The 23,391-nt window shown below is 42.9% G+C and overlaps 1 protein-coding gene, 2 long non-coding RNA genes and 1 pseudogene across 4 annotated transcripts; 3 read left to right on the plus strand and 1 right to left on the minus strand.

Moving 5' to 3' along the window:
* The first annotated feature begins 7,992 nt into the window (after positions 1 to 7,992).
* Positions 7,993 to 8,868, plus strand: LOC103647825 (uncharacterized). The gene is made up of 3 exons (XR_563077.2): positions 7,993 to 8,118; positions 8,585 to 8,658; positions 8,763 to 8,868. It is a non-coding gene; the product is annotated as an uncharacterized lncRNA (long non-coding RNA).
* A 94-nt stretch (positions 8,869 to 8,962) lies between these two features.
* Positions 8,963 to 9,873, plus strand: LOC103649296 (WD-40 repeat-containing protein MSI4-like; annotated as a pseudogene).
* Positions 9,874 to 11,281: 1,408 nt separating this feature from the next.
* On the plus strand, positions 11,282 to 12,439 carry LOC109944610 (tubulin beta-1 chain). 2 transcript variants are annotated; one of them, XR_002267724.2, is made up of 2 exons: positions 11,282 to 11,614; positions 11,928 to 12,166. XR_002267724.2 is itself a non-coding variant. In XM_020549384.1 (2 exons), exons 1-2 carry the CDS (start codon positions 11,389 to 11,391, stop codon positions 12,424 to 12,426), a joined length of 534 nt encoding a protein of 177 aa, XP_020404973.1. In that variant the 5' UTR covers positions 11,282 to 11,388; the 3' UTR covers positions 12,427 to 12,439. The 2 variants fall into 2 exon arrangements, 1 of the variants encoding a protein (XP_020404973.1); XM_020549384.1 differs by having other exon boundaries at positions 12,119 to 12,439.
* A 31-nt stretch (positions 12,440 to 12,470) lies between these two features.
* LOC109944611 (uncharacterized) lies at positions 12,471 to 18,731 on the minus strand. The gene is made up of 3 exons (XR_002267725.1): positions 18,721 to 18,731; positions 13,876 to 13,878; positions 12,471 to 12,566 (listed from the first exon to the last, which is right to left on the minus strand). It is a non-coding gene; the product is annotated as an uncharacterized lncRNA (long non-coding RNA).
* Positions 18,732 to 23,391: the final 4,660 nt, after the last annotated feature.

The following is a 23,391-nucleotide window of genomic DNA, read 5'->3' on the forward strand; positions in this document are numbered from 1 at the left end:
CGCCGCCTCCGAGGCACTCTCCTTCGTCCGCGCGCAGCTCGAGAACTTCGATGGCCACCTCGAGGCTATGGTAATGCGGCCGATCCCTCCCTGCTCGTAGTAATCTTTACTCCATTGCTTCTATTGTCTGCCCCCTTTATGCCAGAAGCTGTTCCTCTATATGGTTCAGTAACATTTAGTAGGTCTTGCGCAATCAACTGATCGGATTAATGCTTGTGGAGGGATTGAGTTCAGCTGCTTTATGCTGGTAGCAAGTAGATCACGTGATCTTGTTACTGTTGCACCCCAGAGATGTGGTTGCCTCTTAAGTGGAACTGCAATTCTGCTAGCAATGTGGTCATTTTTAAGTTGACTTTTTCAATTATTTCTATTGGCCATGAAATCACGGTCATATAGATGTAACTATGTAATAAAAAACGACTCTAATAGAACCTCTTTTTGTGGATCTAAGCTTCCATATAGTTAGCCTAATTATTTCGTGAAAAAAATACAGTGCCTGCATCTTCAAATATGCGTATCAGGACAGAAGTAACCTTAGTTCATTCTGATGAGGCAGGGTCATTCTGATGAGGCAGGGTCTCAACCTCCACCTCACCCTAGCCTGCCTCCGCCCCCCGCCATGGCCTCCCTCACCTCAACCTCCACCTCACTCTTCCCGCAAGCCTCCACATCCAGAAGCCACGTCCGGCATTGACGGGCTCCGCTTCCACGCGCGCCTCGACCACGTGCTCGCCCACGACGACAACCGCATCGCCGTCGCGCGCGCCTCAGGAAGGACCCCACCGTGCACTTGCTCCTCGGCGTCGAGGCGGACCCGTGCGTCGGAGGATGCCACCCCCACCCAATACCACCACCCAGGAATGCAGCCAACCGGCACCCAGTGGCGACATCGGAGCCGGGCACAACCACAACACTAGAGGAGAGCGGCGCGAAGATATCGGCCACGACCGTGGCACTGGAGGAGATGGCAACGAATACTCAACTCATTCACCTTGCCTCCACAATGAACTGGCGATGATCACTCCCTCGCCTCGAAGATGCTGCTACGACCTTCTTGCTACATCCAGGTAGGAAACGACACGCCACACAACAAAGTACGCTCCGTGCTGCCCATATCTACCTATTCAAAGCACATATGCACAACAAGTGTTAGACTTTTTGCCTCTGTGAGATGGTTGTTCAGTTTGGGCCTAAAAAATACTTGCACACAGATGACTGTTGTAGCTGATGGCTTCGAAGTTCATAAAAAACAAATAACAAGTTTTGTTTATGTATTCCAATATATTCAGTCATTTGAATTCAGCAACCTTTCTTATTAGTAGAAGGCCAATGGAAAATAAACATTTATCAAGCAAATGTGCTTTTGTTTATGGTAGGTGAGAACATGCACACAAATAACCCGGAGATTGCCCTTGCCCAGACTTGCTGGAAATTTGGTTAGTACAAATACGATCTCTTGTTGTAAATAGTAGTTTGACAACAACTAGCAAGAATGAAATTTGTGATAAACTTTATCTGTCCTAAGTGTCTTTAAAACACATGCACAATTCATTCTGATGAGGCAGGGTCTCAACTGTATGTCGTTAGACTACCATTCCATGTATGAATAAGCGGCAGGGTCCCAAGTGTATTAATTCTTTGGCTTTAATGGTACAATTACTTGCTTGGTTAGTTCCCTCCCTCCCTCTCTTTCTTTCTGTGTTGTGGAATAGCAAAGACCATCGACGACATCTAGATTGTGTTAACTTGTGTACAGTTTCAGTTGTTGAGCAACTTCAGGTTATGGCATCAAAACATCAGTATAAAGAAGCAGCTGCACACACCTGTAAAAGCTTTAGAATTGATTTCAATGTCTGAAATATTTTAGTGCTCGTACTGATTATTTTGCATGATTCTGCATATGATTTCTAGCCAATTTCTAACTCTGTTCCAGGCACTGAACCAACTATGCAGTCATTTTGAAGCCTATAGAGATATGCCCAAAATAACAGAGCTGAGAGAGAAATTCAAGAACATCAAGAAAAATCCCTTAGTTGAATTATTTGTCTCCCGCGGTGGGCAGTAGTTGCTACTGACGCACGCAACCCATGGTAAATTGACTACAAGCAAGTTTCTTATCTGTCCCCTCGCCCTTACTGTCCCTTATATCCCTTAATTGAATTATCTGTCTGATCACTTGTAAGACGGGGCCATGTCAATATTCCTTACTTTTATTGCCTGGTCAATTAAAAGATTGTGGACAAGATCCAACAACTACAACACTTCCACCTGAATATAAGGCAATTTTTATGTTACTCCTACGCTACAACAACTTTAGGATATAGGACAATTTTTAAATTCTTGCTATTATGTGCTTGTACCATGTTTTCTGGAAACAAATATCGATTCTCCACTTCCTCATCCTCCTGAATTGTTATTAATTGATTGTTTCGTGTCTGTTACTTTGACGGTCTTTTTTCTTAAAGGAGAAGTCGAGGTGTCCTGATTGCAGATCTTGAGGTTGCATCATGCGTTCAACTAAGATACATCATACATGTTTTGTAGTTACTTTTCTCTTAGCTTCTGTTCTTACAATTCTGTGAAGTGAGTGTGGCAAAAACAACGGAATATTGTATGCTGACAAATAATTTACTTTTAAGAATTTTTATTAACTTTCTGAAATGGATAACAATTTCCATATCTCTTTGGTTTCTAGCAACCATAGTTGTTATTACTTCTTTGCTAATGATGACAGTGCCAAAGTTTACAGTTTAGTTATGTTCTCATATTTTTTATAGATTCTTACTAATACCCGAACCTTAAACAACATGAATAAATCTTGGTATTGGTAGTGTGATCTTTACAAAAAGTCAAGATGGTGAAGTTCACGGCTGAAGAGCTTTGTGCCATCATGAACAAAAAGAACAACATTCGTAAAATGTCTGTTAATTGAAGTTGTTCTAGGAGAACTCGAAGTCAACAAAGGTTAGGGATAGGAGTAACCAATATTATGGAAAAGTGAAATGATAGCAGTTTTTTTGTACATCTTACTCGAAGTGGTAATCCAGGAATCAACAGAAGGTTCAGACCCTTTCTCACCTACTCCACCTTTGTGAATAGAAGCAGCCATCCAGAGGGGCATATTGCTAATCCCCTTCTTAAGAAAATAGTATGAAGCTCTCCTGCTTTGTTCCTCGTTGGTTCCATTGCTGGTCACTAGCTCACAGATCTCTCCTTGCCTAACTAATGATAAGCGCTATTGTTTCCGCTACAGACCTATTGCTCTGACTAATGTTGCTTTATTGAAAGGATGAAAAATTTGCAGGAGTGATGATGGGTAATTTGTATCTGGTCTATACTGCCCAGCTGGTAGTTATCTCATTGCATAAATTTATGAGGTAAAAATCTTTTTAAGTTATTATTTCCTACGAACACTATTTCATTACATTTAGAGGTGCAATGTCATGTTAATGTATAATATATATACTACTATTTTCCAAGATAATGCCAGTTAGATACTATTCCATGCTTTATGCTATTTCTCTATTTTTCCATGCTCATGATAACTACGAATGCCACACAATTAAACTAAAATTGTTTCCTTAAATTGAATCTTCATCTCTATTGATGGCAGAACTAGCGTGTGTAACTTGATGAGGTTTACGGGTCTCAAGCAAGCGCTGCTCAGAGCGTTCTTATATGATAATCTACATCATTATCTATTTGGCATTGTCTAAATTTGAAATAATTGAATGCTTTTTTATGACTCTGACCATCGCTATCCTCCCCTGTAGCTAGCTTGTAATCCTACATATGGTCCTTCACTTTCATGATTTAAAGTTGGTCACCTCCATATCAATCGTATTGAATCCCTAGGCAGCCAAACAAAATTGTGGAACATTGAACAAGATTCTGGCAGCAAGTTATTGGTCAAGGAATTGAATGAAGCAATAGCGTTGGTCACTAGGTTTTTGGGCCCTCCATTGCAACCTTTGGCGGAATAGGATGATGAAATGGAGAACACTTGCAGGCAACTCTCTATAGAATGCATAATCGTCTGAGACTACTGAATATTGTTCCAACCTATCAGTAAGCAGTGTTTTATGTGTTTGCACTTATCTCATGCATTGATTTGACCTTATGAAGATAGAAAAAGAAGTTACACACTAATCTTGTATGATGATGATGATGTTTCAAGCTTACAGGCGTATAGCCATATCAGAATTAGGGGCGAATGAAGCTTTTTCTTTTGTTTGTTTGTGTGGCACCTTTTTTCTTGTGTGGTCCACTTTGAGTAACCATATTACTAGGGTTAGAGACAAAAATATCATATGATCTTAATGATTCTATGTATTTGGCACAAATGCAATTTTTTCTTACTCTCAAACTATTGTAGTTGCTTTTGGACTAAAAATTTTGGTAACTGGTTATTTGTTTTGTTTTATGTTTTTATAGTGCAAGCATTAGCAGCTCTATTGAGTGGAGCTCCATTGTCCTCCTCGTATGGATTATGGTAGGGTAGAAACACCATAAGGGAAATGCTCCTAAAGTCAAGTTTCTTCGTACAAAGGTGCCTACAGGTAGCAAGAGAAGTTTCTTTGGAGGTGATTTCCTGTTTCCACTTCTGCTTCTGCTGAACTTCAGTCCACTCAGTTAGGATATACTCTTGCAGGAAGTAGACCTAGCAGCCTATCCAATTACAGCTACAAGAGCCCTATACTGAAGAAGGCTAGGATGGAGGTTAATAGGTAATGGTTGCTCTTGGTATTATGATGATAGATAGAAGCTACTCTTTCTGGAACTGCCACTCTGTGTTGTAGTCAAGTAGGTTGCAATCTGCTATCCAAAAGAACACTTTTGCAAGGTTTGCACCGCTACTATGCTACCAGTCCATGTCGACATGAATGGTTTTAGCAAAATGCAATTTCAATCATGAAATTCCCAGGTTCGCAGTTTTCTAAGCATCTTTTTTTCATTGTATCTACTGACGGCCAGTGACAGAAGAGGCTTTGTTGAAGCAACCTAAAGTGTTCCCTTGTAATATTTCAGCGCTTATTTCTGACGTGCATTTGTTTCATTCTTATCTTAATGTGAGGCTTATGTGTGTTTTGGAATTGAGTTCCAAGAAGGCCACTAAGAGGAACAAACCTACCAAAGGAAGAAATAGGTTCCGAAAGAACATTGGCTTTGGTTTCAAGACACCCAAGGAAGCTATTAAAGGTCAGTATCTCTTTTCGTGTCTAGCCAAGTAGTTGGTGTTTTTGTTAGCTTGTTAGCCCATATGAAGCTATGAAGACCCCACAACATGCATATAGTACATGACTATTTTGAAATGATAAAATTACTAATCTTTACTACTATTAAGGTTGTAAGGGGTAGGCTGCCTCCCTGGTTCTGCCTTCGGTGAATCTGCATCGTCCGCTCGCTTCTGTAAATCTACACCGTCCGCCCGCCCACGCCCACGTTCATCCCCCCGCCTCCCCCTTCCCCCACCCTGCGTGAGCCGCCACCGCCCCGCCTCCCCCCTCCAGTCACGGTAACCGTCGGCGGCCCCGTGTGCGCTGCTGGGGAGGACGCCGCGCCGGAGAAAATGTCGGAGGAGGACGAGGAGATCGTGGCCGCCCCCGCTCCCGTCACTACCGCGCCCCTCGACCACAGCCGGGTACGCCATGCCCCCGCTCCCGTCACTACCGCGCCCCTCAACCCTCCCCTCCACTCACCGCGACATCGCCCCATTCTCCTGTGATCACCGCCGAGCAAACCCGACCGTGGTCCTCCTCCTCGCCTGCCCCTTCCATCAGCTCGAGCGCTCGCTCCCGTATTTTTCTCTCCCCGACATCGTGCCCTCTGCGCTCGCCTCCTGCTACCTTTCTCTCCTCGACACCGTGCCAGCCGCGCTCGCCTCCCCAACAATCCCCTCCATCTCGCCTCCCACTCCTGTCCTTCCCCTTTCTCTACCCGACACTGTGGTCGTCGCGCTGACCTCCCACACAATCCCCCTCCATCCGCACGAGGACGTGGAGTTGTTCGTCCGTTCCCTCCTCAGTGGCATCTTCCTCCGTGGGTGACTTCTGTGCGCTCCCCTTGATGGGCGCCACCACAGCGGTGGACCAGATCTTGTCGGGCTCGTGGAGACGACGGTTGACCTCCTTGGAGTATGCCTAGAGCACCTCTACCCTGCTCGGCCCCACTGACGTGCTGCTGCACGATTTCAAGTTCGAGCTAGAGCAGGTGCTGAGCAGGGAGATCCTGTGCAACGAGAACTGTGTCACCGGTAGCAGCACCCCATTGTTTAGGACACTTTGTCATCCACGGGGGTGGGGCCACCGACGCCTTCTACTCGGGCCAGGAGGATGGTTCGTTTGAGTTAGGGGAGAAGACGCGTCGCAGCCGCCTCAATTAAATTAGTGGTCGGTCTCCCTTGCCATGGAGACGGGAAAGCATTAGCGGTCGGCACCAGCCTTCTTGGCTAGCTAATCTTCATCGTACCCATCAATTTTTTGAGAAATTTTTCTTGCATATATATAATTGATGTGGTTTGGTTTGTGGGGGCAAGAACTGTAAGCACAACCCTGAAATACATATACAAGCTAGGAGCTTTATACTGGCAGAGAAAAGGATGTGATCATGCAATATAATGTCAAATCTGATGGTTTTTATTAGAGTGGGTGTTTCTTTAGTAGCTTGAACTTGGTTACAGTTGTAGCAAATCTGATGGGCACCAAGTTTGACTTCTTGGCCTACTCGTCGACGCTCAAGCATTTGGTACTTGGTCAGGTCTACTTATTATACGGTTCTTTCTAGTTCAAGTATCCTTGTCTTCATGGTGGCAACATGATTATTCTGGTCACCATGGAAAACTATACTCTTTACATATTTGGATACGGACAGACAAGCAGAGAAACACCAGTTGGTCAAGATGTTAGCTGGTTTCCAGCTCGGTGTGATCAGGTCACTTGCACTCTTTGTTGCTATTGTCATCTGCAACAAAGCTCTCATCTGCACGCTTGGTTTTCCGTTTGGTTAGTACAACATACTTTGTTTTTCCCATGCATCAATGCACCTTGAATAACAAAGCATCAAGTATAGCTGCTCAGAGCAGGATGTTGACTTGTCTTGTTTATGAACCTATGTAGCTACAACATTAACAAGCTAACATCTGATGGTGGCCTTCTGCACCCTTCATGTGGGATGTGACATAGCGCTTGCATTTTTTAGCCCAAGATGATTGATGGACAAACAATGATACTCTTTGGGTTGTTGAATAGCATGTCAAATAGCCTTCTCAACCTGAGTTTCGGATTCAACTACTGGATTCTACTAGGTAAGCTCGTTTAGGTACTATCTTGATCTGGTCCTCTCTTTTTGATAATAATCCTTATTCAGGTAAGCATATCTATTTGTTCCATTTTTTGTTTATGTTCTTCATCAGTTTCATTGTCAGTAACTAATTATTTAGATACTCCATTATAAAGTTTGTCAAGTAGAGTTGTAGCAATTTCAAGTAATCTAGAATGGAGTGTTCCATTTTGTTTCCTGTTAAGTGGTTATGAAGTCTGATTTGTTTTCTCCTCTATACCTTGGGAAAGAATACCCACCACATTGTCAAACTTTATTTTATCCCTAGCATATGTGCAACTTTTAAATAGTTGTAATGCCTCTCTTTGAAGATATCGTAACTTATCCTTTGGTACAAAACTTACTCTATTGCATAAAGAGTGGCTTTTAATTATTTATTTTTTTGATGTTGTAGTATCCACATCTTCACAAATATGCACTAAATTTTCGACGACCATAGTTATTATTCAACAAGCATAGTTATTTTATTGTCTGAAGATCCTGTATATGGTGACAAACACAGTTCTCATTAGCTTTTGGACCTCTGTACAAGTTCACAAATGCCCGAGTCAGAACCAAATATTTTGCGTCCCCATCCCCCAATAACTCACACCAAACACTATAATGTTCTGAATTCTTAAAGCCCATCTTCTCGTTATGAAGTCCCACATTTTTATTTATATTAATACCCTATATTGTTTTTTTATTTGGGGATGAAGTGCGCAGGAGTTTTGTAGTGTGGGTGATGATGCTTGTCTTATTCTGTGGGATGCTCGAACTGGCACTGCCCCAGCTGTTAAGGTGATAGTTCTCTTGTTCTATATCTAATTGGATAAAATATGTTTTTGGCCAAAATTGAGTCCATGAATGCAATGCGGCTTCTTTTGTAATAATATAACTTCACTCAAAGAGGTGATGGGTTGTTGGTTTTTAATGAGACCATTGCAATCACATGGAGCTATTTAGTTAGTCAAATTGGCCTGAGATACTTTACTTGATGCATGATAATTGTGTTTCTAATTTTATTTCTTGAATGACTGTTCATTTTCATTAACTTAACTGATATAATGTGTTGGGAAATTGATCCTGACTGATTTATTAGTCGAAAGTATTTTGTTCAGTTTTTTACTTGTTCCAAACAGGGTGACATTATATTTCTTTCTTAATCCTAATGTGTTGTACCTTTAGAATTTTCTTTTTCAGGATATGGAGTTTGTAAATGCAGTATGGACTATGATGTTAAAAGTTATTTATTATTTATTTCCAGGTTGAGAAAGCTCATAGTGGAGATGTTCATTGTGTTGATTGGAATCCCCTTGATGTGAACTATATCTTAACTGGGTATGATGGCATTAAGGCTCAATTCAGCATAATCGTTGAAACAAATTTGATCTCGACCAGTTCCTTATACGTTCAAGTAATGAATGTTTCAATTGATATTTCAGGTCTGCCGATAACTCTGTCTGAATGTGGGATCGTCGGAATCTGGGTTCAGGAGGAGCTGGTTCTCCAATTCACAAATTTGAAGGCCATAAAGTTGTTGTTCTTTGTGTTCAGACATGTCAGGATAATATTTTTGCTGTTATTTTCTCTTTATGTGGATGTGGCTGCTTTCTATGCTGTTTTTTTACCTTTTTTGGCCATAATTCTCTCTTTTGGATTTCAGTGGTCACCTGACAGAGCATCTGTTTTTGGAAGTTCTGCAGAAGATGGTTTCTTAAACGTGTGGGATCATGAGAAGGTAACCACTCATACACTGAACTATCTTGTCTTTTCTGAAGGAACCATGCACAACATCGGTGAAGGTGATTGGGTTCAATTGCTTGTGATTTCTCATTTATTTCTCTGGCCTGACTAATAGAAGTGTTTGTAATGGCAGGTGGGGAAGAAGAAAAATTCTAATGTCCCAGCCGGGCTTTTCTTTCAGCATGCTGGTCATAGGTTTGTTTTCTCAGATGCAAAAACTAACCCTTAGCATACATGCTTCTATGTCTACCATGCATTTCATAATTCATACGGTACATCTTACAGGGATAAGATTGTAGACTTCCACTGAAATTCGTCAGATCCTTGGACAATTGTCAGTGTCTCTGATGATGGCGAGAGCACTGGTGGAGGTGGAACACTGCAGGTACCACCTATTTCTTGCAATATTTTTTGACTGTCTTTTTGTTTTGACTGTCCTTTCTTGCAATATTGCAAACAAATGATTTTATAACACAAATATCAATCTGTATTTTCATAGTTAATTGGAGTCACTAAATCTTCTATATAAATGTCTTGTATTCTTACTGTTTTGTCTGCGCAGATTTGGCGCATGAGTGATTTGATCTACCGCCCAGAGGATGAAGTTCTTGCAGAGCTGGAGAATTTCAAGGCTCACTTGGCCAGTTGTGCACCGAAGAATTGAGTCATGTGGGTTACCTGCGGAATACAATCCTGTGGAAACTGAGTAGGTGATGTAGTTTCCTGGCCATAAGTATGAGCTCCAGTTGACATTGAATCTGTCCTCTGATGCTCCTAGAGTTGTACCCTTGAGGGGCTTGTGCTTTTGTGTTCTTGGTCGCAGGTTTATTGATATGGCAGAATCCTTGTGTCAGAAACGTGCTTTGGAGGCTTTCCGTTTGGACCCGACGAAGTGGGGAGGTAAAATCTTGTGTAGTCTAGCAGCAATATCTATTATGTTGCCATGTCGTATGTTCCTTTTTTGTGAACATATCTCTTTGCAGTTAATCTTTTACTGCACTAAAGCTGTAGTACTTTTCTCCTTTCCTGGTTTGGATAATGTGAATTATAGAAGGCAATGATGGAAAACACTCTGTTTTACCTATGAGAGATTAAGAACAGTTTGTAGCAATTTAGAAATGTTACAAAGTTTGCAAGGAGTTCAGATTACATAGGATCAGTTGAGAGAATTAACTTCTGCATATGTAGGAATTGCTCCATCACAGACTAAACAACTTGCCCATCTTACCTACATATAATGTGTGTCCACTCTTCTACATTATTATATATGTTTTTCAATATTTATCTTTTGTTTCTGACCATATTTCTCTCATAATGTTAGCTGCCTTTTCACCAAAATTTTATTAACTCATGACCAATTTTCAACCTGTACAGCGAATAATGTGCAACCTCTATCCGGTTCGCCCGCCAACTTCCATGTATACACTGCACTCTTGAAGCCACATGAAAGGATCATGGCTTTGGATCTTCCTCACGGTGGACATCTTTCTCATGGTTACCAGGTACATGGGTCTGGAGTTTCCTTGTACCTCCAACTATTTTTATTTTGATGCTGCACACAATCATGGATGTTTCCTTCTCTGTTGCCTTTATTTCCTTTCTGTCTCTGTGGTTTGTTTGGATTTCTTTATGGCTGTTCCATTATTGCACTGGCACCTGCTATGCAAAATTAAGTTCTGCCTGCATGCTTGATTATGTTATGCATACGTACTATCTGCAAATGAGTGACATTTTCCCATAAATTCTTAGTAACATTCAGATATGATGCTCTAGATACTCATATAGCTCAAAAGTTCTACCTACTGTTTGCATACTGACACTAAGAAGATATCTGCAACTTCAATATTTTTTGAGACAATGCCTTACAGATTGGATGAAAGCACTGGATTGATTGATTACGATCAGGTCATTTGCCTTTGCAGCGTGGGCGCACACTAGCTGTTCGCCGAAACTCCTGTGGAGTGAGTAGTGATAAGTATATTTTGTGACAAATGGACTGCATCGACAAGGATTAGGTTTTCTACACATATTGTTTATAGTCTGACCCATGTATGTTGTTTGATTGATTTCATATCTGAAAGACATCAAAAGTGTCGTGAGGGATATGTGATTGACACCCTCAATAGGTATTTTATTATGTGATATTGGACCACACATTGCCCTACTCTTTTGTGAGAGAACACATTTAGGTTGTCTCTATTTTGTTTGTGCACAGGTTTACTATGATGGTAACATTCAGGTGTCCTTAGTCTCACTAATTTTCTTAACTTGCTGTAATCAGGCTTCCAAGTCTGTCATTCCCTTGGAGGAGGCACTGGATCTGGAATGGGCATGCTTCTCATTTCAAAGATCGGAGAGGAGTACCCTGATCGGATGATGCTGACATTTTTTGTCTTTCCCTCGCCCGAGGTGTCAGACACTGTTGTTGAGCCATACAATGCAACCATGTCTGTCCATCGGCTGGTTGAGAACGCTGATGAATGCATGGTTCTTTGCAACGAAGCACTTTATGACATTTGCTTCCGAACTCTGAAGCTGACGACCCCTAGCTGTAAGTTGATTTAAGCTCAAGTTTAATTTTCCTGTTTTCAAAATGTGTTCTTTGCGATATGCATTGTCAGAAGATTTATATTCCTATGATGGCTTTGCCACAATATATTTTTGCTCAATAATTTCATTGAGCTTTTATTTATTTGTATTGTTAGCAGATTATATACACATGGCTGCCGAAATAAAAAACAAGCTGGCATTTGATCTGTACCAGATTTCAATCAATGATTTCGCTTCTTAGTGTTTACATAAATCATGTTGTCATTTAGTGTTTTGAAATTCTTGAATACTTCTGACAGTTTGTTTCTGAACAGTTGGAGACTTGAACCACTTGATCAGTGCAACGATGAGCGGTGTCACTTGCTGCCGAAATAAAAAACAAGCTGGCATTTGATCTGTACTAGATTTCAAACAATGAATTTGCTTCTTAGTGTTTACAGAAATCATGTTGTCATTTAGTATTTTTGAAATTTTTGAATACTTTTGACAGTTTTTTTCTGAACAGTTGGAGACTTGAACCACTTGATCAGTGCAACGATGAGCGGTGTCACTTGCTGCCTCTGCTTCCTAGGACAGCTGAACTATGACATGCACAAGCTTGCAGTCAACCTGATCTCGTTCCCTCGGCTCTACTTCTTCATGATCGGCTTTGCGCCACTCACCTCGCGTGGCTCGCAGCAGTACCGTGCGCTCACCGTCTCTGAGCTAACCCAGCAGATGTGGGATGCCAAGAACATGATGTGTGTTGCTAACCCACGCCTCTGCCATGTTCCACAGCCTCTGCCATGTTCCGTGGGTCAGCCTCTGCCATGATGTGTGGGTCGCTGTCTCACAGCCTCTGCCATGTTTCGTGGCAAGATGAGCACTAAGGAGGTTGATGAGCAAATGATTAATGTCCAGAACAAGAACTCGTCCTACTTTGTGGAGTGGATCCCCAACAACGTCAAGTCCAGCTTATGATTAAGCATTATATATTTACTCTTTAGAAATTATTTGTGCGATTCTATTTCAATCTATTTGGGTAGACATATTTATACCGTTCTGTATCTATGTTTAATCACAGATTTTACCGTCACTATTGTACTCACGTCGCTCGTCGCCAGTGCCCTAAGTCCATTAGAGGGTCGTAATTTGTGTTCCGTGGCATCGCACGGGCACATTCCTAGTATATATATATATATATATATATATATATATATATACGGCGGCACGAAAATGCACCTGGGTGCATTCTCTATATTGAATGCACCCACCTGCAATAACACCTCGAGCACGCCTCGGCCTCCTGTATGCGCGCCTTCCTGCCCCCCGCCGCCGCGCGCCTCCCTGTCCCCGCGCCACCCTCTCCCCCACCGCCGCCGAGTGCCACCCTCTCCCCCACCGCCGCCGAGCGCCACCCTCTTCCCCACCGCCGCCGAGCGCCTCTCTGTCCCCGCGCCGTCGCGTGCCTCCCTGTCCCCGCGCCGCCGCGCGCCTCTCTGTCAGCGCGCCTCCATGTCCCTCGTATTAGGTGTGATTGCAACTGCTGTATAATTCTACCCAAATATCTGTTAAAAATGTAAACACAATGATTGCAACTGCTGGTGTGTTGTAATTGCAACTGCTGGTGTGGTGTGGATGCAACTGCTGAGTTGCTCTGATGTGATTGCAAGTACTGAATAACTCTGGAAATTTTGTTAAAAAATATGATTGCAACTGCTGGTCTGGTGTAATTGCAACTGCTGGTCTGGTGTGATTGCAACTTCTATATAACTATGTCCAAAAATTTGTTAAACAAACAATGATTGCAACTGTTGTCTGGTGTAATTGCAACTGTTGGTCTGGTGTGATTGCAACTTCTTTATAACTATGTTCAAAAATTTGTTAAACAAACAATGATTGCAACTGTTGTCTGGTGTAATTGCAACTGCTGGTCTGGTGTGATTGCAACTTCTATATAACTATGTCCAAAATCTGTTAAACAAACAATGATTGCAACTGTTGTCTGGTGTGATTGCAACTGCTTTCTAGTGTAATTGCAACTGCTGGTCTGGTGTGATTCCAACTTCTATATAACTATGTCCAAAAATCTGTTAAACAAAACAATGATTGCAACTACTGTCTGGTGTAATTGCAACTGCTGGTCTGATGTGATTGCAACTTATGTGAAGAGGTTGAGTCGTTCGTGGAGAAAGAGGGGTGTGGGCGGGAAAGTGAAAAAGTTCTGTCGGGAGCGGGCGGGAGCGACGAAGACGTGCGGGAGGGACGAAGACGGACGAAGACAACCTGGGTGGGACGGTTGGCTCGGACCTGGCGCGTAGGTTCGGCCTGGGTGCATTCTCTATATTAAATGCACCCAGGTGTAATATATAAAAACAGTATATATATATATATATATATATATATATATATATATATATATATATATATATATATATATATATATATATATATAAACACAAGGATTAAACTGAAGTCTGCATAAAGTTCGAATTCCTCAATAATCCATTGTGCTTTTATGTGAAAAATAGACCATACTAGCATCTTAATATGGAGATTAGTTTGTGTTTTTGAAATCAAATAACAGATTAAGCATGTCCATCAAACAATACCTATACACGTCATCAAGTCACTTGTTCAAATAAAATCATTTTCTTTATTTAGCACGAGCCAGCATTAGTTGTGTTGGTTAGAGACGTGAGCTTTAATCTTCTCGGCTGTTGGTTCAAACCCCTGCCGCATAGGCGCCACGTCGACGCTTCGGAGCGATGCCTCCGTGGAATTCAATCCGAAAAGGGCATATTTGTGAAAAACTTTCTAAAAAAGGGTCAAAAAGCAAAAAAAATACGGTGGGGGACGACAGCGTAGGAAGGAAGATCGACGAAAATGATGTTGGACTCAGCGTGGGAAGGAAGATCGATGAAAATGGTGTGGATCCAGAGAGAGGTGGGACAAAGAAGTGCGTAGGACAGTGTGTTGATTCGTAAAATTTCAGTGGGTATTTATAAAAAAATAACGCTGGACGACCGGTGAAACTAGTGCTTAATATAGTATAGATTTGAAGCCCTACACTTTAAATTTTTATATATATATATATATATATACCTATTAAGCCAGTAAGGGGTAGGCTGTCATTCCATGTTCTGTCATTCACATTCCCATTCCCTCCTCCCCACAAAGCTCATTCTCATTCCCGGCTACCATTCTATGTTCTGTCATTCTCATACCTATTAAGGCAGTAAGGGGTAGGCTGTCATTCCGTGTTCTGTGGCCCTAATGGGATTCGAACCCGCGACCTCTCACGCAAATGTGCTCGTAGTTACCACTACACCACATGTGTGTTTATATGAATATCTGTTACAGTAAAAACATCTACTACATCTCTCCCAAAACCCACCTGCTACCCTTACACAATGTGTAGTAGTAGTAGATAATTATCAACGAGATTCCCGAATTACATTTTTAGATGGAGAGAGTAGTATTTAAAGAAGAGCCATGCATGCAACTTCTTTTGTTTGAATAAGTTTTCAACTTAAATTCCTTTTTTATATGTGTGACATTTATTCTCCGTAATATTTTTTCTATGGATCTGACTTGTGAGTCATTTTCATAAACCAACGCCAAAGATGAATTCATGTTTCTTACTTCGAAACCCCAAACAAACACCACTGGCATGAGGCGCTCACGTTGGCGTCGCTCATCGACGATGAGAAGCTTGGCGACTGCCAGTTCGACCTCTGAAATCAGTCTTACTTGGTCGCATGTGTCGCTATGTTCGGCAAGCTCCGGCGCAGCCGTCGCTTGGACGTGGTCCAGAGCGGATACATCGCTGTCCATATTCAAACGGGGGACCTCATAGTCGTCGCCAACGCCGGTGACTCTCGGGTTGTTTTGGGCATCGCATCCAACGACGGCGCCGTCACGCCATCTAGCTCATCATCCACCTGAAGCTCAACCGACCACGTAAGTTGCTACTGACCGGCCATGAATTCTTGTGCGCTGGGACGACGACTATTGCTGATGTTGTGTGAGTATCCTTGAACAAGATGTATGTAGAGGAGTAGCACATACAAAATATATTTGTATATTATAATTAGCAAGATGTCCTAGATATTTATGTGCTACATTTTTATTATAGAGGAGTAGAACGAAGAGTGTCATGTAAGTTACAGATTAGAAACAAATTCTAATCATGCATAAAATCATTTCCTATCCTCCACCCTATGAATTTGAGATAAGCTTATATCTGAACTTTGGAAAGTGGTGGAATGCCAAATTCCAAACTAAATAAGTTACTTTATTGAGTGAATTCCAATTCCTTTAAAATGAAGGGATCCAAACGCCCCGTAATAGTAATTTAGGCATATATCAATTAAGCTAATTCGGTTTTATGCAAAATATATTTGTATATTATTATTAGTAAGATGTCGGAGATATTTATGTGCTACATTTTTACTATAGAGGAGTGAGACGAAGAGTGTCATGTAAGTTACAGAGTAGAAACAAATTCTACTAATGCATAAAATCATTTCCCACCCTCCACCCCATGAATTTGAGATAGGCTTATATCTGAACTTTGGAAAGTGGTGAAATGTCAAATTCCAAACTAAATAAGTTACTTTATTGAGTGAATTCTAATTCCTCTAAAATGAAGGGATCCAATCGCCCCGTAGAATACATTTTCAACGGTCATCTTTTTTTTTAAAAAAAAAGTCCATACATTTCTTCTAAATCAACTCAGCATACAATGCTAAAAAGCGATGCAGCAGTTGTGGTTTGAACCCACACCTTGATAGAAGAAAGATGAGAGACACTAGACAAAATTGTCTAACCAGTAGAATATCATGCTCATGAGTTTATAATAATGAATATAAATTGTATATATATATATATAATTTTTTGTAAAATAAAAAATAATCGTGTCGGGCCGGGCCAACACTACGAGCCGAGACTACGGCTGAAGCACCGCACAGTGCTCGTGTCGGGTTGGCACATGCATTATTAAATGGGTCGTGCCTCGAACCGGCTCGCCAGACACGAACCATCTGGCCATCTATACCTCCGCACGGTAATGATGGTCCTCGCCTCAGTTGTCACCACCTCGTTCGTCATTCTACTTTTTTCTCTCCTCTCGTGCCTTCACCTCCGCACCACCCAATTCTCGGTAGAGGACACAGGAGCATGCACCCCCTCCCCGTATTCGTCCGACATCAGCCCTGACACCCACTTGTGCAGTGGCTATTGCACGCCTATGAGAACGTTTCACATGATGCGCGCACCATCATTTTCGCCGTAGTCAGACGTCTCATTCGTCTTCCCGGCCTTCGCCCTGTTCTTCCTCCCCAACCTGCTGCCCCCGTCCACGGTCGCAGCCGCGAGCCGACTAACGCTCGTCGACGCGGGTACGGGGCGAGTCGGACATGCTCTTGTCCTTTCTCCGTGCTCAGGTGTTTATAATAATGAATATAAATTGTGCATATGTATATATGATTTTTTGTAAAATAAAAAAATAATCGTGTCGGGCTGGGCCAGCACTACGGACCGAGGCTACGGCCCAAGCACCGCACGGTGCTCGTGCCAGGTTGGCCCAGGCACTATTAAATGGGTCGTGCCTTGAACCGGCTCGCCAGACACGGTCCATTTGGCCATCTATACCTCCACACGATAATGATGTCCTTGCCTCAGTTGCCACTCCCTCGTTCATCATTCTACTTCTTTTCTCTCTCCCTTCATGCCTCCACCTCCGCACCACCCCATTCTCGGCAGAGAGCGTAGGAGCATGCGCCTCCTCCCCGTATTTATCCAACACCAGCCCCGACACCGACTTGCGCAGTGGCTATTGTACGTCCACGAGGACGTTTCACATCATGCGCGCACTATAGTTTTCGCTGTCGTAGGACATTCCGTTCGTCTTCCCGGCCTTCGCCCTATTCTTCCTCCCCAACCTGCTATCTGAAAGGGAAATGTGCCCTTGGGCTATTTCTATAATGTTTTGGTGATTAAATGCCCAACACGTTTGAATAAGTTCTTATGGGCCAAATAAAGTGAGAATTAAAAATCAAGGCACAAGGTATGTTTCTAGACTTAGTACATTGTTTGTTGAACGCTAATGTGTTTCTCTAAGTGCTAGAAACAGTGAGAAAAGAAAAGAAAAGGATTGCACAAGAATTGCTGTGTGTAGCCAAAGTCTAGCTCGGCCTGGCACACCGGACTGTCCGGTGCGCCAGGCTGGTCTCCGGTGAAAGTGCCGCTCTCGGGACTCAACGACGACGTACGGCTAAAAATCACCGGACTGTCCGGTGAGTCATCCGCGGTGAACTCGTCGCTCTCGGGAAAAGCAACAAGGCGACGTGGTTATAATTCACTGGACTGTCCGGTTGGGCACCGAACTGTCCGGTGAGCCAACGGTCGGCCGCGAAATCTGCGAGCGACGCGTGGCAGTTCCAACGGTCAGAAGGAGGCACCGGACTGTCCGGTGCGCCAACGGGTCCAGAGCTGCAACAGTCGTCTATGCCCATTTTGGAAAGAAATCACGCACCGGACAGGCTACAGTAGTTGTCCGGTGGCGCACCGGACTGTCCGGTGCGCCACTCGACAAAAGGCAGGAATTGCCTTCCAAGATTGTCTCCAACGACTCCTAGTTGCCTTGGGGCTATAAAAGGGACCCCTAGGCGCATGGAGGAGTCACCCAAGCATTCACTAAGCATCCTAAGACTCCAAGACCCCAACTCCACGCATTTGATTCTCTGTGTTAGTGATTTGAGCTCCATTTGAGTTGCGAACTTCGTGTGTTGTGTTTTGAGCTCAAGTCGTGACGTGTGTGCGTGGTTGTGCTGCGAATTTGAGTCTTGCGTGTGTTGCTCTCCCCAACCTTACTCTGTGCTTTCTTTGTGATCTCTATTGTAAGGGCGAGAGACTCCAAGTTGTGGAGATTCCTCGCAAACGGGAAAACACTAAAGGAAAAGACCGTGGTATTCAAGTTGATCATCGGATCACTTGAAAGGGGTTGAGTGCGACCCTCGTCCATTGGGATGCCACAACGTGGAAGTAGGCAAGTATTACTTGGCCGAATCACGGGATAAAATCGCGTGTCTCTTGTGTTGCTTTCTCTGTGTTTGTTTTGTCCACAAGAACTCGCCTCAAGACTACTTAGTCGCACTAACACTTCTATAACTAAGTTTTGTGGCTATTTAGTGTTTGATTTTATAGGATCACCTATTCACCCCCCCCCCCTCTAGGTGCTCTCAATTGGTATCAGAGCCATACTCTTCACTTAAGGGACTAATCGCCTGAAGAGATGGATCCTAAGGGAAAGGTGATGGTGATCAACGACAAGGAAAAGGAGTCCTTCCTCAACGAGCCTAGAGATAACAAGCCAACCGACTCAGGCTCTAGTCACAAGAAAAGAGACGGGAAGAAGAAGAGGTGCATCAAGAAGATCATATACTATGACAGTGATGCCTCGTCTTCTTCACCACACGACGACGATGACGACTCCTCGTCAAAGAAGAAAACTGTTAATCAAAACTATTCATTTGATTATTCTCGTATTCTGTACAATTCTAATGCTCATTTGCTATCAATTCCACTTGGGAAACCCCCTCACTTTGATGGAGAAGACTATTCTTTCTGGAGTCATAAAATACGTAGTCATTTATTTTCTCTCCATCCTAGTATCTGGGAGATTGTTGAAAATGGAATACACTTTGATAGTACTGACAATGCCGTGTTTATTAATGAGCAAATTCATAAAAATGCCCAAGCCACTACTGTTTTGCTAGCATCTCTGTGCAGGGATGAATACAACAAGGTTAGCGGCTTGGATAATGCGAAGCAGATCTGGGACACCCTCAAGATATCTCATGAGGGAAACGACGCCACCATGATCACCAAAATGGAGTTGGTGGAAGGCGAGCTGGGAAGATTTGCGATGATCAGGGGAGAGGATCCAACACAAACCTACAACAGGCTCAAGACCCTGGTCAACAAGATACGAAGCTACGGAAGCACAAGATGGATGGATCATGATGTCGTCCGACTCATGCTAAGGTCATTTACTGTAATTGACCCCCATCTTGTCAATCTTATTCGTGAAAACCCCAGGTACACCAAGATGACGTCCGATGGGATACTCGGAAAATTCTTGAGCGAGCGCATGATGGTAAAGGAGGCACGATACGTGGATGACGCCTTGAACGGTCCACTACCCATCTATGAGCCGCAGCCCGTTGCCCTCAAAGCAACAAGCAACAAGGAGGCGCTACCAAGCAAGGTAGCTCAAGTGGAGGCTACTGGACTCAATAAAGATGAGATGACACTTATCATCAAGTGCTTCAAGACCGCACTTAAAGGACGCAAGGAGTACTCCAACAAGAACAAAACAAGGGGAAAGCGCTCCTGCTTCAAATGCGGTAAGACTGGTCATTTCATTGCATAATGCCCCGATAACGATAATGACCAGGGACAAGAAAAGAGTGGGAAGAAGGAAAAGAAGAAGAACTACAGGAAGGCGAAGGGCGAGGCACACCTTGGAAAGGAGTGGGATTCTGACTGCTCGTCATCAGACTCCAATGACAAAGGACTTGCTGCCTCGGCTTTCGACAAATCCTCACTCTTCCCCAACGAACGTCATACATGTCTTATGGCCAAGGAGAAAAAGGTACGAGTTCGGGACACACCCAAGTACACTTCATCTAGTGATGAAGAATCCTCCGATGATGAAGTAGATTACTCTAGTTTATTTAAAGGTTTAGATATAGCCAAAGTAGAAAAAATTAATGAATTGATTGATGCTCTGAATGAAAAGGATAGACTTTTAGAAAAGCAAGAGGACATTTTGTATGAAGAACATGATAAATTTGTTAGTGTTCAAAAGTCTCTTGCTCTAGAAGTTAAAAGAAATGAAATGCTATCCTCTGAGTTGTCTGCATGCCATGAATCTGTCTCTAGTTTAAAGAATTTAAATGATGAATTAAATGCTAAGCTAGAGGAGGCAAATGCAACTAGATCATGTGTAGAACATGCAGTTATTTGCAATAGATGCAAGGACTTTGATGTTAATGCTTGTGATGAACACCTTATTTCTATTGATAAATTAAATGATGAGGTGGCAAGTCTTAATGCTCAACTTAAGACTTGCAAAATTGATTTTGATAAATTAAATTTTGCTAGGGATGCCTATACTGTTGGTAGACACCCCTCAATTAAGGATGGACTTGGTTTTCGAAAGGAAACCAAGAACTTAACAAGCCAAAAGGCTCTCGTTCTCAACAAGGAGAAAGGGAAGGCCCCTATGGCTAGTAGTTCTCAAAAGTGCCATGGCTACATTTATGATAGAAAATTTTCTAGGAATGTTTATAATGACAGAAACTATGATCATGCTATGCGTGCCTCTAGCTCTACTTTTGTTCATGGTAGAAGTAGGCCTAGGAGAAATCATGTTGTATCTCATGCTCCTAGAAAAATGTATATTGGACCTTCTACCATTTACCATGCTTGTAATGATTCTTTTGTACTTTCACGTAAAAATGCAAAAGTAGTTGGTAGGAAATTGGGATCCAAATGCAAGGGAGATAAGACTTGCATATGGGTTCCAAAAACTGTTATAACTAACCTTGTAGGACCCAACAAGAGTTGGGTACCTAAAACCCCAAGATTAAATTGCCTTGCAGGTTTATGCATCCGGGGGCTCAAGCTGGATCATCGACAGCGGATGCACAAACCACATGACGGGGGAGAAGAAGATGTTCACCTCCTACGTCAAGAACAAGGATTCCTAGGATACAATCATATTTGGAGATGGGAATCAAGGCAAGGTCAAAGGTTTGGGAAAGATAGCCATCACAAGCGAGCACTCCATATCCAATGTATTTCTAGTAGAGTCGCTTGGGTACAACCTTCTGTTTGTAAGTCAATTGTGTCACATGGGTTACAATTGTCTTTTTACAAACATTGATGTATATGTCTTTAGAAGGAGTGATGGTAGGGTGTATTAGATGGCAAAATCTACTTAGTTGATTTTTCGAAAGAGGAGGCCGATCTAGATGCATGCTTAATAGCTAAGACTAGTATGGGCTGGCTGTGGCATCACCATCTAGCACATGTTGGGATGAAGAACCTTCATAAACTTCTAAAGGGAGAACATGTGTTAGGACTAACCAATGTTTGTTTCGAGAAAGATAGACCTTGTGCAGCATGTCAGGCAGGAAAACAGGTGGGAAGCACTCATCACAGCAAGAATGTGATGACAACATCAAGACCACTGGAGCTTCTTCACATGGACCTCTTTGGACCCGTTGCCTACCTTAGCATCAGGGGAAGTAAGTATGGTCTTGTAATTGTTGATGATTTTTCCCGCTTCACTTGGGTATTCTTTTTGCAGGATAAATCAAAAACCCAAGGGACCCTAAAGCGCTTTCTAAGGAGGGCTCAAAATGAATTTGAGCTAAAGGTGAAAAAGATAAGGAGCGACAACGGGTCCGAATTCAAGAATCTGCAAGTTGAGGAGTATCTTGAGGAGGAAGGCGTCAAACATGAGTTCTCCGCTCCCTACACACCACAACAAAATGGTGTAGTAGAGAGGAAGAACAGGACGTTAATAGACATGGCCAGAACGATGCTTGGGGAGTTCAAGACACCCGAGCGGTTTTGGTCGGAAGCTGCGAATACAGCCTATCACGCCATAAACCGGCTCTACCTGCATCGCCTTCTCAAGAAGACCTCCTACGAACTCCTTACCGGTAACAAACCCAACGTCTCTTATTTTCGTGTATTTGGGAGCAAATGTTACATTCTAGTGAAGAAAGGTAGACATTCAAAATTTGCTCCCAAGGCAGTAGAAGGGTTTTTACTAGGGTATGACTCAAATACAAAGGCGTATAGGGTCTTCAACAATTCATCAAGATTAGTTGAAGTCTCTAGCGACGTTGTATTTGATGAGACTAGTGGCTCTCCAAGAGAGCAAGTTGATCTTGATGACATAGATGAAGATGATGTTCCGACGGCCGCAATGCGCACGATGGCGATCAGTGATGTGCGACCACAGGAACAACAGGAGCAAGATCAGTCATCTTCCTCTACAATGGTGCATCCCCCAACTCAAGATGATGAACAGGTACATCAAGAAGAAGGGCATGATCAAGGGGGAGCACAGGAAGATCAAGTGATGGAGGAAGAAGCACCACAGGCCCCTCCAACCCAAGTCCGAGCAACGATCCAAAGACATCACCCCGTCGACCAGATTCTGGGTGACATCAGCAAGGGAGTAACTACTCGCTCAAGATTAGCTAACTTTTGTGAGCATTACTCGTTTGTCTCTTCTATTGAGCCTTTCAGGGTAGAAGAGGCCTTGCAGGATCCGGATTGGGTGTTGGTCATGCAGGAAGAGCTCAACAACTTCAAGAGAAATGAAGTTTGGAGCCTGGTGCCACATCCAAAGCAAAATGTTGTGGGAACCAAGTGGGTGTTCCGCAACAAGCAAGACAAGCACGGGGTGGTGACAAGAAACAAGGCTCGACTTGTGGCAAAAGGTTATGCCCAAGTCGCAGGTTTGGATTTCGAGGAGACTTTTGCTCCTGTGGCTAGGCTAGAGTCTATTTGAATTTTATTAGCCTATGCCGCTCACCACTCTTTTAGGTTGTTTCAAATGGATGTAAAAAGCGCTTTCCTCAACGGGCCAATCAAGGAGGAGGTATACGTGGAACAACTCCCTGGCTTTGAGGATGACAGGTATCCCGACCACGTGTATAAGCTCTCTAAGGCGCTCTATGGACTTAAGTAAGCCCCAAGAGCATGGTATGA

Source organism: Zea mays, chromosome 2 (genome assembly GCF_902167145.1).
Source record: "Zea mays cultivar B73 chromosome 2, Zm-B73-REFERENCE-NAM-5.0, whole genome shotgun sequence".
In the NCBI taxonomy this organism is placed as follows: domain Eukaryota; kingdom Viridiplantae; phylum Streptophyta; class Magnoliopsida; order Poales; family Poaceae; genus Zea; species Zea mays.